An 18,024-nucleotide genomic window follows, 5' to 3' on the forward strand; every position below is an offset into this window, starting at 1 on the left:
CTTGACTCTCTCCCAAAAAACAGTTATCTAAAATGAAGGGCAGTGGGAAGGCTTTCCACAAGGGGAAAGGTTGATTTTTCTGTTTTTTGACCTGAGAGGTCATTACATGTATATTTACTATGTTCATTAGCTATACCATGTATATTTTATGTTTTTTTTTCCTTCTTTTTGAGGCATAGTCTTGCTTTGTTGCCCAGGCTGGAGTGCAGTGGTGCTGTCTGGGCTCACTGCATCCTCCGCCTCCTGGGTTCAAACAATTCTCCCACCTAAGCCTCCTGAGTAGCTGGGACTACAGGTGCGTGCCACCACATTTGGCTAATTTTTGTATTTTTAGTAGAGATGGGGTTTCATCATGTTGGCCAGGCTCCCGACCTCGTGATCCACTTGCCTCGGCCTCCCAAAGTGCTGGGATTACAGGCATGAGCCACTGCGCTTGACCTATTTTATGCACTTTTATGTGTATGTGTTGTTTCATAAAAAGGTATAAGAAAATGAAAAGGAAGACTAAAAGGGCAGGAAAGCATATTACTTTTTAACCTAAAAATTAAAAAAAGGGGGATCAGCTTTACCATTACTTTTGAATGTAGACAACAGAGCAAATAGGATTAACTAGATTGGAAAGAAGAAAGGAGATAATAGTCTCTGAGTCTTTGTAAACTGAGATGATCCAGCAGAATTCTACACTTCCTTTTCTGACGCTTCCTGATGGATGTGGTTTCTTAGCCAGAATGTTCCATACCTGCTGATTTTCATTCAGCCAGTCTCCAGCCTGCCTTGTCTTTGGGGCTGAGGAAACAAAGGTGCACACCTCAATGTGGGCCTTCGGATGGGGAAATGGAGAAGTAAACTGTCAATTGCACTGCAGAGTGACAAGTGCTAAGATAGTCATATACACGGGATACTCTGGGAGCACAGAGCCTAACCTGAGCCTCAAAGGACTTGCTGTCATGAAGGCAAAGATGAAACAAAAGGGCAAACTGAAAGCACAGACCAAGGTGTTTGAGAGTATTTTAGGTTAGGTTAACAGTGATTTGTTAACAATAGTCAGGGCAGGGATAAATACTTCTCTGGGCCTCCTCATAAGTTTATCTGTCATGGGATTCTGTGTACAAAATAGGGCTCTACTGATTAAAAACAAACATAAATATATTTATTTATTTATTTATTTTATACTACATACATAAAATTGATAATCTAAAGTCAGCCAGGCATAGTGGCTCACACCTGTAATCCCAGCACTTTGGGAGGCCGAGGCAGGTGGATCACCTGAGGCCAGGAGTTCGAGACCAGCCTGGCCAACATGGTGAAATCCCGTATCTACTAAAAATACAAAAATTAGCTGGGCATGGTGACAGGTGTCTGTAGTCCCAGGTACTCGGAAGGCCAAGCCAGGAGAATCGCTTGAACCCAGGAGGCAGAGGTTTTAATGAGCCAAGTTTGTGCCACTGCACTCCAACCTGGGTGACAAAGCGAGACTCTGTCTCTAAATAAATAAATAAATACAAGCAGTGGGTCTTTCTGGAAGCCTGTTGGCTAAGAGGGAGTTAGCATGATCAGATGAGATTGGTAAGATCATTAGCTCGTTGGTTGTGCTTTGATGGAGCATTCGGGGAAAGAATGAAGGAAGTGGGGAGACCAGTGAGGGGCCTCCATGTCAGTTAAAGCTGTAGCAGTAACTTTGGTTGGACCTGGGGTGCTAGTGGGGAACACTGTTCTAATAGAAGGGCTCCTAAATAGTCTTTTCCTCAGAATTTCCTTAGTACTCTATGGACATCTGAAAACATATACCATCATGTATAGTCCTAAATACTCTTTTCCAGAAGACCATGTTATTTATTAGCTCAGAGAGGTGAATCAGCTTTGATGTTCAGAATTCATAGATTAGATATTTGTGGACGTACTTAGCATGTACAACTTAATATATGCCTTATAGTGTGCAAGCCTGTAGCAAAGCATGGCTTCTGCATTTGAGGTTTTTAAAAACTGACTTAACGGTATATGGAATCTTAAATTTTCCTAGAAACTGCCAGCTCATTAAAAAAAGGAATTCAAGTGGCCTTGTTGCAAACATGGTGTTGGTTTTATCATTGCACAATCAGCAATTTTATTTTGATGTTATTTGGGGGGAAGCAGTATTTTTGATTAGCAAGTAAAATTAATGTAGAAAACAAATACTGTGTTAACTATTTGGTATAATAAGGCATCTGTGCCATGTTGCATTTCAACTCATTAAATTTCTAAACTTCTAATTACGATAAGTTACAACTGTAATAGGAAAACCATTCAAACTTGGAGTCATTGATAGCTTTAGAGAAGTAAAATTTACAGTAACTTTGGAATTACCGAGGAGACCTTTAAAATCTAATTTAGTTAAAAATTGAAATATACACAATATTTAAATTTTTTTGGTTGTAAAATTCACATTTATTGGGCACCTACTACTTAGCAAGTCTTCTTCCAGGAACGTTAACACAAATGAGTACCTTAATTCCTCACAGCTCTGTCAAGCAAGCAGTACTGTCCTCCACATTACAGATGGGGCACTCGAGGCTCCAAGTGGCCTATCTCAAGTAACACAACTGTAAGGTGATAAAGCCACATTTGATTTTCTTTGCTTTGTCACAAAATTTCATGCCTATCTTATATGACTTATGGCATTTAAAAGCAGAGTTTATCCAAGTAGTAATTTAAAAGATGTTTTTCTTTTAAAGTTTAAAATATTGGGTTGTAAATACAGTAACATTCCTGAGCTTAAGTTCAAGAACTCAACTATTATATGAGTTTTTACCAGTGTATTAAGCAAAAACATTTGAACATGAGCTAATCGTTATTAAAGGAAAACAAAGACAATTTTTATGTTTTTATTTTGGATCTGCCAGCATCAAACAGGTATATCAAATATACTTTCGGAGAATGACCTAAGGCAAGGAAAAAACAAAGGAAAAGATTCGTTAGACAGTCTCATTTTCAGAACAGTGTTTCTTTTATTTCATCTTGGTCCTCTGAAAATGAAAGGTTTGCTTTGTTTGAGGCACACTTGCCTCCTTATTTCTCAATTTAGTATGAGAATTTATTAACATGGGCCAGTTTGTTTTTTAGTGCTACAAAAAATAAATGCATTTGGAACAGGAGAGAACAAGAAAGTCAGGCATTTAACTTTTTGTTTGTGAAGCTCACTATAGTATTCTGATTTTGATCAGTTTACATTTGTACTTTTTTTCCGTCACAAGATTAAGAGAAAATTGTTTTCAACTTCCAATTCCATACCTTCTCCACCCTGAGTGGCCACTGTAGATAACAGCACTCTAACCGGCCCTGGGTTTTCTCTTGCATCTCTGCTTTTGCCACTCCAGCACTTTGCTAGTCTTCTCCCTTGAATGTACCAACATCCCCCACATGGCTAGCTCTTCTGTGCCAGTTAAACTCAGCATTTATCAGGGAAATTTTTTCTGTATTTGCCCCCCACCCTGCTCCCCAACCCCCCACCATATATGTCACCCTCAATTTCTTATGGCAGCGTAGGTATACCTTTGCCATAGTGTCCTGTTGTAATCATTTTCTTTACTGTCTTCCATGTGCGAGTGTGAGAGTGTATGTGTTCATGTGAATGAAACCTCTTCACTGGCTGGCTCTTCATTCGATCTCATGACCTGGGTTATACACTGTTTTCTCTTCCCATCTGTCTTTGGACAGCTCTGCTTAAGCTCATTAGGTCCAATTTGAGCTCTTTTCATTTGCACTGCCACTGTCCCCCTTATCGAGAGTCCTAACTCTTCTTTCTCCCTCACCTCTTCTACTAGTTGTGAAGTTCCATCATTTCTACCTTCTAAATATATCTCGTATTTCATTCCTCTCTCTCTGCCCCCTCTACTTTTTACTTAGTTTGATCCTCATCGTCTGTCTAGAGAAGACTATTGTAGATCCTCTAACCATCTCCCCTTCCTCTCAGTCTTAATCCCAGTCTGTCTTCCATATAACTCTCAGTTACCATCCTAAAATGGCAGTCTGTTTGTATTTCCTTTCTAAAAGTCTTCTGTTAAAGAGAAGCGGGGAAAGTGGCTGGGACCAGTGGAATATCAATTTGAGACATCAGGGTTCCTTGGCACCAATTAACCAATGTGCTATGTCATGAAAAAAGGCTTGGATCAGCAGAGGGATGGAAGTGGCAAATTTTCACTGGCTGCTCTATGGTTTACATACTAATGTGAATATTCTTTAGTCTAGGAGGCCAATAACAGTATCATCCCAGTTTCTCTCTCTTCTTCCTGCTGAAGTCACCTAATTCTCCAGGTGTATGTGTCCCATGTTCACCAGTATCCAGACATTCCATACTCCTCTCTGTTTCTTTGTCTTCACATATACTGTTTCCTCTGTCTGGAGTCCTTCCTACCCACATCTACCTTGTGAGTGCCTTTCAGATCCAGACTCCCATCTTCATCATGTGGCACGATGCTTCTCATGTAATAAATGCTAAGTAAACATTTATTGAACTTATTCACATTCCAAATGTGGAAATGATGTTAGTTGGGGCATCTGCCCATTTCATAATTATTCTATGTTGTGGTCCCAGGGAACTCATGGAATTTGGTTGAAGCCTTTTATAAACTGCGTATTTTTTACTTAAGGCTAAAAGAGATTGAATCTACACATGGGTTTCCTTAAAAAGGAATATAGCCAAGAGGATTAAAGTGAGGGTACAAGGCCGGGCGTGGTGGGTCACCCTTGTAATCCCAGCACTTTGGGAGGCCAAGGTGAATGGATCACTTGAGGTCAGGAGTTTGAGACCAGCCAGGCCATCATGGTGAAACCCCATCTCTACCAAAAATACAAAATTAGCTGGGTGTGGTGGCGTGTACCTGTTATCCCATCTACTCCAGAGGCTGAGGCAGGAGAATCACTTGAACCCGGGAGGCGGAGGTTGCAGTGAGCCGAGATCGTGCCACTGTACTGTAGCCTGGGCAACAGAACAAAACTGTCTCAAAACAACAACAACAAAAAAGGTATAAATGATTCCATATTGCTTAGGCATTAAGGATAGGTCGTTCTCCACCCGATTCCCCATCCATAGAACCATAGTCTTTTAGAGCTAGGAAAGGTACTAGGTCACAATAATTGGAAGTTGCTGAAATCTTTGAGATTTTTTTAAGTGTTTGAAATAGGGGATTCCAATTCACATATGAAGTTCTTCTTTAATTAAAATGGCAAAATTGAAATTGAGGTTTTAAAAGTACACCACCAAACCCACCCAAAAAAGATAGCTAGTGAATTTTGTTGGTTATTGCAAACAAAGTCTAGAGTTCAGAACATTGGTGTAAGAAATAACAATTGATTCATTTTATTTATTAGTGAAATTGAAAAATTGGGGATTGGCAAAGCAGTTAAGGTGTTGATAATCTATCATCATGGATATTTATTGAATGACTACATAGTTTTAGACCCTGTAGAGGAGTCATAATTGTATGATATTAAATTTGCCCTTTTAAAACTTAAAATATTAGGCAGACATGGAGGCACCCACCTATAGTCCCAGCTACTTGGGAAGCTAAGGTAGAAGGATTCCCTTGAGCCTGGGAGTTTGAGGATATAGTGTGCTATGATTGCACCTGTGGATAGCCACTGCACTCACTTGGGCAAAATAGCAAGACCTTGTCTCCCAAAATAAACAAACAAAATCCTTAAGATGTTATTGGTCATATAAAGATGTGATAAGTGAAATAGAGAGCAATAGATGCTAGTATGCAAAATACTGCATTTTGAAATATTTGAGTGTGTAACTGGCATTTACATACCAAATCATATTTTTACACTAATTTCCATTTTGTGGAGGCAGCATGATTTCCTGGAAAAACATATAGGACTTGCAGTTGGGAGGCCTGAATTCTGGACCTGACTCTTGATGCTGATTACCTGTGTGGTTTAGGGCAAGTTACTGTTTCCTCTCTGAAGTTTAATCCCCACATTTGTAAAAGGAATACTGGGTAAACTAGTTGAGGTTTTCTATCCCATCCAAGTCTGTAAACTGCATTTTCATGAAGTCCTCTCAGTACTAAAGATGGAATTTTTAGGCAGTTTTGACAATCCCCTGGACTAAAAGAAATAGCAGATGTACTGTTCCTTTCAAAGTCCAGTCTCTGTTTAATATATTTAGAAGTCTGTTTATGAAAACACTCATCGCTAGACAAACTCATTTGTCTCATTGGCGGTTCTGCATCTTCTTCCAAATTACTGACCTGCTAGGAATGGAGGTATGCCTCACTCACTGCTTAGCATTCCAAGGTGCAACACATCAAAAAAGAAATTGCACCATTCTCCAAAGCACCTCACTGATAGCAGTGTCGTCCCATTCAATTAGAGGTGGCAAAGGCTGGCCTGGCTCCAAAGGAAGACTGTCAATTCCTCTCTTTTTCTGTGTCCACGCTTGGCAGGATGCTTCCTCACGCCCACCTCTCTCCCCCTTGCTGTGACTTTAGCTTCCGCCAGATGTCACACCGCTGCTTGTCACCGCCCAGACTCTTGTCGCTGATTTTGTTGTTTCAGTGTATTTATCACAACTGTTCTCTTTAGCTGTAAAATTTATGGAATTTCACACTCTTAATTTTACTACAGTGTTTCTTTTTCATAATGGAATATACAAGGAGTCATATGCACAAGAGTTGGAGGGAAGGAAACACTTCATCTAACTCAAGTAAAGTTTGCATGTGTGCAGTGCGCACCCCCACCCCCAAATATACAAGAGTCTAAAGTGGCACTGAGCTCAGTTCGGCAGGGCTCTGATGCTCAGAGGTACTGAAGAAGTCTATTTCAGTCTCAGAAGGAAGTACATGAGAGATGTGCTTATTGGCCATTTCCCCTCTCTTCTTAAATTTGATCTTTTAGTAACCAACAAAAGTTGGACAATTTTATTGGCTCTCCGTAGCCCACTTCTTGATCTTACTATCTAGTCAAATCTGTTGATAATGCAGTCAAATCCTAAAAGTGGTGGTGGTAGTGTTGTGGTAATAGTCAATCTGCATTATTACAATTTATCAGGCATTGCACTGAGCACTTTACATGTATTTATCTAAACCTTACCACAACCTTATAATAATGGGTACTTTTATTTTCCTTATTGTATAGATGAAGAAATCTCAAAATGACCTAAATGCACTTCACTGTGAAAAAATAAACTCATATCACATACTCATTAAAGGAGGAAAAGATACATTTGTCTAGTTTTGTCCTCACCTTACCCTCACTGCCTTCTATTAAGAGGCAAAATTTTGGTGGTACCTCATGGTAGAAGCTAAGATTCATTTTGAGTTCCCAGGATGGTTCATTTAAAATATTTTCTTTGTATATCAATTAGACACAACTTTAAACATGTTGATGTTTGCATTGCAGACCATTGATGGTGATTGCCAAGGCCTTTGGGTAGAGAGTATCTTAGCTAAATGTTTGGGTTCACTTGGATGAATGTTTGGATGTTTAGGTTAATTCAGTACTATATATAATGTTCAGTTTTAGCTTATGCTGTGGAAGAAGCCTAGTCTTGTATGTTACAGTTCTTCCACTCGGGGACCTCATAACTTTGTCTTACTACTTAGACTTACTATCTAAACAATTAGAATAGTGGAGACAACCAAAGGCTAGATTATATCATGTACAGAGTAGAGATTTCATTTAAAAAGATTCTTGGTAATCTTTGCAAAGGATTACTTTGTAAGAGATTCTTTGTAAAGATGATCCCTGGCAGTGCTCTCATTATTGATTAATGTTTCCATTTCCCCAGAATAATTAGGCAAATCCTTAAGTATGTAGTATTGATCATGGGGAACAAAGGGAACTGATGAAAAAGTGTCTAGAAAGTAGCTTTAGCGCTCAGGATAGACATATTTGCAAGGGAAGAAATGACATAGTTAGGAAGGGTTGACCATGAAGTAGGGATGCTCTAAGTGTCTAGTACAAATGCTTGTGACACTGAACAGCATTACCTTAGGGCCTCTGGAAAGAGTCCCAGGAATGAGAGAGGAGGAAACTCATTTACTGCTTTTCTATCATGTGTCAGGCACTGTGCTGGGCACTAACATCCCTCCATATCCTTTTATGAAGACACATAGGAATTTCCCTCATACGTCAGTGCCAGAAGTAGTTGGGCTTCTCCTGATACTTGCATTGTCTATAGAGTCTTTACTGTTTTGGGCATTATACTTACTATCCACATGCATTATCTTTTGGAATCCTCACTGTAGCAGCCCTTTGGTAGTAGGGATCATCCGGTGTTTTAAATGAGAAATTAAAATTCAGAGAGATTAAATGACTAACTTTTCTAAAGTCACAGCCCAACTCTTTCTTATTTATTTATGCTATTGGTCCCTTCTTTGTTCAGTTCTGAATGCCTGGCCTGTATCCTAAGCTTTTCTTTACTTAGCACCCTGTGTCTAGAGGGAGGTAGAAAGAGAAGAACCCAAGCCTAGCAAAAAGCAACAATAAATGTACATTCATGGAGATGCTGGCAGTTGACTTAAACTTGAACCACTTCTCAGAAGTAGCACTTATTGCTTTCTCACGTTTGTTTAGTGACTTTTCTTTTTATTTGGTAGAAATAGGGTCTTACTCTGTTGCCAGTCAGACTGGGGTGCAGTGGAGGCATCATAGTTCACTGTGTGCCGGGGCTTAAGGATCCTCCTGCCTCAGCCTCCCAAATAGCCACCTCACCTAGTTTTTTTTTTCCCCCATCGAGACAGGGTCTTGCCATCTTGCCTACGCTGGTCTTGAACTCCTAGGCTCAAGCAGTCTTCCTACCTTGGCCTCCCAAAGTGCTGGGATTACAGGTGTGGGCCACTGTGCCCAGCCAAGCCAAAGATCTTTGGTGGAGCATTGTCAGAAGAATTTCACAAACTGCAAGTTGTTGCACAGATGTATTGATTTAATTAGTCTAGATAACACCATTTATTTATGCTTAAGCATCTCACACATGCAAAAGTTGGTAATTCAAAGTCACACAATAATTTGTGAGTTATCTTCAATACCAGGAGTTGTAGCTTCTGAATACCAACATTGGTAAGTGTATGTGTGTGTCAGATGCCTAAGCATGAGTAAATGATACTATATAGACCAATTAAGTGATGCAGTTTGCTTCTGGAATTCTGTTGACATCCTTTTTCATCTAAAATTTTCTGGTAGTGGATTTTAAATAACACTTATTGTTCTAAACAATTGAATCTCATAGTATGGACAAGATCTTCATTGAAGACAAAACATCTGGGTTCTACTTGTTAAGGCCTCTGAGTATCTGGGGGAATACTTAATATACCATTGCAACTTGATGAAATTGTCTTGGCTAACTATACAGCGAGTGTTCTGGCTAGTTAGTAGAGAAGAGTTTATCCTCTTAGCAAAAAGATTTAACTTACTTTGTGATAGGTAAAAGACTTTATTATTAATTCTCTTGGGGAGGGAAACCAGTTTCTCTTTGCTATTCTGCCTCTCTTCCTCCCTCTTTCTGTCTTCTAATTTAAACTGTAAGAACACCAAGGTATTCTATGTCTGCCAGATTTTGCAGTACTGTTTTCACACTTATATATAACTAATAGCATTGTTAAAATCTGGAGCTAATTTAAGCAGGTTTGTTGTTGTTTAAAGTGATAAGCTTTCAAAAAGAGACTGAGATGTAGTTAATATAGTAGGACTTTTGGTAGCATCTTTTCTTCCAGAGTTTGGGATGCTTTACCATTATTATTTTTTCTCATTATATTCCCTAGAAGATAGAAAGGAGAAAGATTAATTAACCCAGTTTTACATGTTAAAAAAAACCCAGAAGCTCATAGGAATTAAGTTTTTTGCCTAAGGTCAGATTTACTAAGAAGGTACTCAGAATGCACAGAAAATTCCAGAGCTTGGCAGAGTGCAGCACACTACTCATTGGGAAATACGATAGGTAGATAATGATATTCTCAGAAGTCTTGACTGCTGGTCGACTTATTTCTCTCTGGGACTACCCACTGTCTTATCACTAAAACAGAAACTTATTTGGAGGTGAGGACTACTCTGTAATCTCCAGGTGATGTTAGGAACCCTTCCTACTTAGCACAGCTGGCTTAGAATTCCAATTAAGTATATAACATGAGTTTCGTGCTAGGCACGGTGGCTCAAGACTGTCATCCCAGCACTTTGGGAGGCCGAGGTGGAAGGATTGCTTGAGCCTAGAAGTTGAAGACCAGCCTGGGCAACATAGTGAGACCCCATCTCTCTTTTTATTTTTATTTTTATTTTTTATTTTGGAAATAGAGTCTTGCTCTATTGCCCAGGCTAGAGTGGTACAATGGCACCATCTGGGCTCACTGCAGCCTCTGCCTCCCAGGTTCAAGTGATTCTCATGCCTCAGCCTCCCAAGTAGCTGGGATTACAGACTCGTGCCACCACGCCTGGCTAATTTTTGTATTTTTAGTAGAGACAAGGTTTCACTATGTTGGCCAGGTGGGTCTCAAACTCCTAACCTCAAGTAAGCTGCCCGCCTCGGCCTCCCAAAATGCTGGGATTACAGGTGTGAGCCACCGTGCCCAGCCAAGACCTCATCTCTTAAAAAAATATAATAAATTAGCAGGGCGTGGTGGTAGGCGCCTATAGTCCTAGCTGCTCAGGAGGCTGAGGTGGGAAATTCGCCTGAGCCTAGGAGTTTGAGGCTGCAGTGAGCTATGATTGCACCACTGCACTCCAGCCTGGGCGACAGAACAAAATCCTGTTACTCCCCTCCCAACTCCTCCCCCTCAAAAAAGCAAAAACCATGAGTTTTTTTAAGGCTGCCAAGTGGCCATGTTAATCAGTGTTCAAAGAATGTTAAATGCCACTTTTAGGACCATTAGCTATTACACTTCATGCTTCATAATGAGGTGTCTCACTTACTGTGCGTTTAATTAAATACATACACAAATTTAGGGATGAGGACATATCCATGGGCATTTACTGAAGTAAATGCAAGAGGAGAAACACATCCTGCAGAGAAAAAGAAAACCATATAAAATGGAAGTCCCACCCCTGATGCCTGGGGGCATAGACAGACTGAATTTAACATGGTAAATGGCGCAGCTGGTGTAGAAAAAAATAATCATCCATTTGGAGATGAAGAGCAACACAGACTTGGTCATGGTTCTCTATAAAACTCATGTTTTTAGATTTGCAGGTAATACAAAGAAAGGATACCTATAAATCCAAGTTATAATTATTTTTTATTGCTTTTTATTTGTCTCAAAATTACTTTTCAGTTAAGTCTGGTGATTTGACTTAAATATTTGAGACTTGCTATCCCTCCCCACCCCATGAGTTGTTTCTTTTCTCTCTCTTTCTCTTGTTTTTTGAACCCAGGCTGGAGTTCAGTGGCACAATCACGGCTCACGGTAGCCTTGACCTCCTTGGCTCAAGTGATCCACCTTAGCCTCCTGAGTAGCTGGGACCACAGGTGTGCGCCATCATGCCCAGCTAATTTTTTAGTGTTTTGGTAGAAACAAAGTCCCACTATGTTACCTAGGCTGGTCTCAAACTCCTAGGCTCAAGCAAGCTTCCCAAAGTGCTGGGATTATACCTCTGAGCTACTGCACCCAGCTATAAGTTGTTTTTTTAGTAGTGGGCATACAGTTTACCATTTAGGATTGGTCCGGATGCCCAGACTGAGTTTGTTTATTTCATTTGATGTGGTTGGAGCATCTGCTTTTTTCAGTCCGTGGCCTGGCACTCTTAGAATTGTTTATTGGTTTCAACAATTAGGAATGACAAAAGAGCACCTATGCTTGCCTTTGCAGTGCTTAAAAAAATTTTTTTTTGTTCTAAATTTTTGTGCATTCATAGTAGGTGTATATATTTGTTGGGTATATGGGATATTTTGATACAGGCATAAAATGTGTCATAATCACATCAGGGTAAATGGGGTATCTCTCACCTCAATCATTCCTCCTTTGTGTGACAAACAATCCAATTATACTCTTTTAGTTATTTTAAAATATACAATTAAGCTATTATTAACTATAGTCACTCTGTTTTGCTATCAAATACTTTTGAAGAAGTGCTTTTATACAGGTTCTCATCCGTGGACTTTAAGAAGATGGCAGCTTTTTCATATACCTAAAGTGCTCCAAATGCCCTTCTGTTTGAAGAGAACAAGCCGATATCCCTTGACCTGTTACCATACTCCAGGTCCTCTAGATTTCCCTACATTTTTACTTCATTGTGATTTACTCAGTTGCTGCTAATATTTTCTTTCTCATCAAGAGTCAGAATATTCTCATTTGCCTTGGGAAGAGATGTTGGTGTTCTGCTTTAGTTATCACTTTACCATATCTTTTCTTTGCAGACCCCATATCATGTGAACCTCCTCCTGGCTGGCTATGATGAGCATGAAGGGCCAGCACTCTATTACATGGATTACCTTGCAGCCTTGGCCAAGGCCCCTTTTGCAGCCCATGGCTATGGTGCCTTCCTGACTCTCAGTATCCTGGACCGATACTACACACCGAGTAAGTATTAACACTCTAGGGAGGGAGCAGTGGCAGAGCCCTGCCCTCAGCTGCTTCCCAGGTTTGTCCACCCTTGGAGTTGGGTGGCCAGGGCTTCAACAGAATGGATCCTAAGAAGCACAAGCAGGTCCCCCTCTGGAAGCTGCACTCTTCTGTCGGTCAGTAGGTTCTTGCAAAAGCTGATGTAAGTCCCATTTTTTGCCAGGCAACATGAGATAGTACGTATCTCTAGAGCTGGGTTTTGTTTTGAAGGAGGTTTGGAATAGATGTCATAGTGAATAAAACATTTTTATTGGGTTCTAAAGTTCTTCAGTTCTAAGAGTTCAAGTTTTTTCACTTATTTTGCTTTGTGTAGATGCTTATTGGCATCTCAGTAAAGAATGAGTGGGTAAAGCAAGTAGCTGTATATTTGTTTTGAACTTGCGAGGATGAACAGGTCCCCAGCATGTCAGCTGAAGGTTTCTTTGCTCAAACATCAAAGCTTTCTAAGGCTACAAGTTTGAACCTTCCCTTGGTTGTCACCCAATGGCTGCCCCCTCTTGAAAGAAAAAACTGTCCCTCTACTTGTCCATAAAACGTCAGCTTGGCAAAACTTCAGATACAGGGATGCTTTTTAGAAATTTTTATTTTGTAATTGACAAATAATAATTGTACATATATTCATAGAGTACATCATGGTGTTTCAATACATGTAAACAGATCAGGGTAGTTGATATATCGATCATCTCAAACATTTATCATTTTGTGTTGAGAACATTTAGTATCCTCCTTGTAGCTATTTGAAACTATATATTGTGAGCCATAGTCATTTTACAGTGGTATAGAACAGTACAGTACAGCTTATTTGTCTGTCTAGCTATAATTTTGTATCTTTTTTTTTTTTTGGTTTGAGACAGAGTCTCCATCTGTCGCCCAGGCTGGAGTGCAGTGGAGTGATCTCGGCTCACAGCAACCTCCGCCTCCCAGGTTCAAGTGATTTTCGTGCCTCAGCCTCCCAAGTAGCTGGGATTACAGGCGTGTGCCACCACGCCTGGCTAGTTTTTGTATTTTTTGTAGGGACAAGGTTTCACCGTGTTGGTTTGGCTGGTCTAGAACTCCTGACTTCAAGTGATCCACCGGCCTTGCCCTCCTAAAGTGTTGGGATTACAAGAGTGAGCCACCATGCCCGGCCAATTTTGTATCTTTTAACAAATGTCCCCCATCCCTTACAGAGGATTTCTCAGCCTCTAGTATCCTCTGTTCTACTTTTTACTTCTATGAGATCAGCTTTTTTACCTTCCACATATGAGTGAGAACGTGCAGTGTTTTAACTTTGTTCCTGGCTTATTTCATTTAACAGAATATCCTCCAGTTCCATTCATATTGAATGACAGGATTTCCTTTTTTATGGATGAATAGTATTTCATGGTGTATATGTACCACATTTTCTGTATCCATTGATCTGTTCTCAGACACCTAGGTTGATTCCATATCTTGGCTATTGTGAATAATGTTGCAGTAAACACTGGGGTGCAGTATTTCCCCTGTGATATAATGATTTCATCCAATATAATGGTTTCCTTTCTTTTGGATAAATTCCCAGTCGTGGGATTGCCAGATCATATGGTAGTTCTATTTGTAGTTTTTTGAGGGACCGCCATACTGTTCTTCCTAGTGGCTATACTAGTTTGCATTCCCACCAACAGTGTGTAAAGAATTTCCTTTTCTCTACATCCTTGCCAGCATTTGTTATTTTTTGTCTTTTTGATAATAGCTATTCCTAACTGGGATGAGATGTTACCTCATTGTAGTTTTGATTTGCATTTCTGTGATGATTAGTGATGTTGAGCATTTTTTTTCCATATATTTGTAGGCCATTTGTATGTCTTGTGAAATGTCTTTTGAGATCATATGCCCATTTTTTAATTGAATTTTTGTTCTCTATTGAGCTCTTTCAGTTCCTTATATTTTCTGGATGTTAACTCCCTGTTGGATGAGTAGTTTGCATGTATTTTCTCCCATTCTGTAGTTGCCTTTTCACACAGTTGTTTCCTTTGCTATGCAGAAGCATTTTTTAGTTTGATATAATCCCATTTGTTTATTTTTGCTTTTGTTGCCTGTGTTCATGAGATTATTCATAAAATCTTTTTCCAGATCAATGTCTTGAGGCTTTTCCCCTGTGTTTTCTTCTAGTTTCGGGTCTTAAATTGAGGTCTTTGATCCATTTTGAGTTGAATTTTGTGTAGGGTAAGAGGTGAGGGTCTGGTTTTATTCTTCTGTGTATGGATATCCAGTTTTTCTAGCACCATTTATTGAAGAGACTGTCCTTTCCCCCAATGAGTGTTCTTGGTACCTTCATCAAAAGTCAAATGTAGATATGTGGCTAAACTTCTTAATTTCTCTATTCTGTTTAATTGGTCTATGTGTCTATTTTTATGCCAGTAGCATGCTGTTTTGGTTACTACAACTTTGTGGTATATTTTGAAGTGTGGTAGTGGTATCAACTACTAGATTTGTTCTTTTTGCTCAGGATTGCTTTAGCTATTCAGGGTCTTTTGTGGTTCCATACAAATCTTAGGATTTTTTCCCTAATTCTGTGAGGCATGTCATTGGTGTTTTGATAGGGATTGCATTGAATATATAAATTTCTTTGGGTAGTGTTGTCATCTTAATAATATTAATTCTTCTGATCCATGAGCATGAGGTATATTTCCATTCATTTGTATCCTCTTAAACTTACTTCATCAGTGTTTTATAGTTTTCGTTATAGAGGTCTTTTACCTCCTTAGTTAAATTTCTTCCTAGATATTTTATTTTCTTTGATTTTTGTATCAAAATATGGGATTTTGATACAAAAGATATGGGATTGCCTTCTTGATTTTTTTTTTTGAGACGGAATCTCGCTCCGTCACCCAGGCTGGAGGGCAGTGGCCAGATCTCAGCTCACTGCAAGCTCCGCCTCCTGGGTTTACGCCATTCTCCTGCCTCAGCCTCCCGAGTAGCTGGGACTACAGGCGCCCACCACCTCACCCAGCTAGTTTTTTGTATTTTTTTAGTAGAGATGGGGTTTCACCATGTTAGCCAGGATGGTCTCGATCTCCTGACCTCGTGATCCGCCCGTCTCGGCCTCCCAAAGTGCTGGGATTACAGACTTGAGCCACCGCGCCCAGCCCTTGATTTCTTTTTCAGCTAGTTTGTGTATAGAAACACTGGTTTTTGTATATTAATTTTGTATCCTGCAACTTTATGGAATTCATTTATCAGATGTAAGAGTTTTCTGGTGGGGTCTTTAGGTTTTTCTGTATAGAAGATCATGTCACATACAAATGGGGACATTTGACTTCCTGCTTTCCAGTTTGGGTACTCTTTATTTCCTCCTCTTGCCTAAGTGCTCTGGTTAGGACTTCCCAGACACAGGGATGTTTTGTGCTAAGTTCCAGCTTCTGACCCCAATCTTAACCTCAACTTTAGCCTCTGTGGGCAATGGGTACTTTGGAATTCTTAGCTTTTACAGACTATAGATGAAGCACAGATAACCACTTCTCTCCTTACATTCCATTCTTCACTGTCAGTATGGTAAGAATCTGGCATGTTCATTCTTTTTTGGTGCTGCCCTCTCGCTCAACCTTAGCCACACTAGAGCTCCAGGCCACATCCTGAAAAGAATTAGCCTGGCCTCCGAGTGACTTTCTTGATTTGGCATCTGTCAGTAATTCAGCTGATTTGCCCACCAAAATAACCACTAGCCACCCCTGAAGCCCGAGTGCATAACATGTCATCCCAGTTTGCCATGCCCACAGACAGTTCCTTTGGCTCCTGTTTTGGGAAAGTCTTAGCCCCATCCTATGAATTCTCTTCCCATTGTTAAACAGAGACCCAGCTGGGAAAACAAGGCTGAAATTCTGACCCTGTCCTCTCTTTCCCTGATTTGCAGCTGACTAGGGCAGATGGAATTGATTTAAACCCTGGACTAAGGGGCAGTGAAAGGGGTGGGTTATGATAAAGAGAGACAGGCTGCTGGACTTCTTCAGAGGCGGGCCCTGGCCAGGGGAGGCAGAATTCCTTCATGCTTACCCTCAGTGTAGCAAATCAATTTGCAATGGCTTGTAGCTGCTAGAGCACTGGGTCTGGGGCACCCCCAGCTGCATGTGGAGTAAGTTGGTTGCAGACCAGAAGGCAAAGCATTTTTTGTCTTTGCCGTTTGTATGGCACTCAGGCCTGAAGAAGTCAGCTTTGATTAAGATTTGAAACTTAATCAAAAGCTGCTGAGAGTTGGATTTAATGACAGCACCGGAATGCTTGTGTTCTCTTCCAGCTATCTCACGTGAGAGGGCAGTGGAGCTTCTTAGGAAATGTCTGGAGGAGGTGAGTAGTTCCCATGGGATCCTGAAAGGAATGTTTGTGTCTCTGTTTGCCAGTATTGTTTCTGTTCCTCAGTTATATTTTTTCTGATTTTTGCCAGAAGGTGTAATACATACCCACTAACCAGATGTGAAGTTGCTACCAGGGATAGAGTTTGGTGTGGGTAGCAAGCTCATTTTTCTCTCACAGATTACCCCCTCAATGTCAGCTTTATAATTTAATTCTTTCTGGTTTATCCAAACCAGTGTTTCTCAAATTGTAGTGTGTATAAGTATCACCTGGGAAACTTGTTAAAACAGATTGCCATCTCTGCCCAACCTTCAATTCTGATTCCACTGTTCTGAGGTACAAACTGGGAAGCTCTGCTTTAACTGGCAGTCGCAGGTGATTTTGCTGCAGGTGGTAACTGAGGCTGTACTTGAAGAACTTCTGCCCTAAACTTTATTTTTTTAATTTGAGACGGAGTTTCACTCTTGTTGCCCAGGCTGGAGTGCAGTGGCATGATTTCAGCTCACTGCAACCTCCGCCTCTGGGTTCAAGGAATTCTCCTGCCTTAGCCTTCTGAGTAGCTGGGATTACAGGTACCCACCACCATGCCCAGCTAATTTTTTGTATTTTTAGTAGCGACAGAGTTTCACCACGTTGGCCACTCCTGACCTCAGGTGATCCGCCTGCCTTAGCCTCCCAAAGCGCTGGAATTACAGATGTGAGCCACCACGCCCGGCCCTGCCCTAGACTTTATACCTGCTCTGTTCTTGTGCCACCTGGAATTGCCATACTGCCTGCTCCCTTAATAGTGCACAAGTCTTTGTAATCTGGAGAGAAAACCTTCCCTAAGAATTCAGGAAGACCATAGAAAGCAACTAGGAAGCTTTGGGCGGAAGGTGAGAGTAGACTTTGGTTTGTGAGGCCAAGATTACAGAACACACCCTTTCTAATATTTCTCCTTAGAATCTAAGGCTTTGGGTATGGATGGAGGATGGGGAGGTCAAAAGCCAGCCACATTAGTTTTTTCATTCATTCTTTTACTGTTCCTGTGGCTTAAGGATGAACTTGAACTCATGGTTTAGTAAGACAGTAGGAAGATAAGAGCAGAAGCATTGGGAATAATGTCAGTTTGCCTCTTACACAAGCCTTTTGTTTTCAGTCCACAGTGCCTACTCCATTCCCCCGCTCCCTTTTTTTTTTTTTTTTTTTT

The 18,024-nt window shown here is 40.5% G+C and overlaps 1 protein-coding gene across 5 annotated transcripts in view; it reads left to right on the forward strand.

Moving 5' to 3' along the window:
* Positions 1 to 18,024, forward strand: part of PSMB2 (proteasome (prosome, macropain) subunit, beta type, 2) — a 41,793-nt gene that overhangs the window by 18,943 nt on the left and 4,826 nt on the right. For all 5 annotated transcript variants that reach the window (XM_011955340.1, XM_011955343.1, XM_011955342.1 and 2 more), the window contains 2 exons: positions 12,323 to 12,485; positions 16,780 to 16,829. In XM_011955340.1, the coding sequence (XP_011810730.1) occupies positions 12,323 to 12,485; positions 16,780 to 16,829 (213 nt within the window). The remainder of the gene's footprint in view (positions 1 to 12,322; positions 12,486 to 16,779; positions 16,830 to 18,024) is intronic.

Source organism: Colobus angolensis, unplaced genomic scaffold, assembly GCF_000951035.1.
Source record: "Colobus angolensis palliatus isolate OR3802 unplaced genomic scaffold, Cang.pa_1.0 Scaffold4, whole genome shotgun sequence".
Lineage (NCBI taxonomy): Eukaryota > Metazoa > Chordata > Mammalia > Primates > Cercopithecidae > Colobus > Colobus angolensis.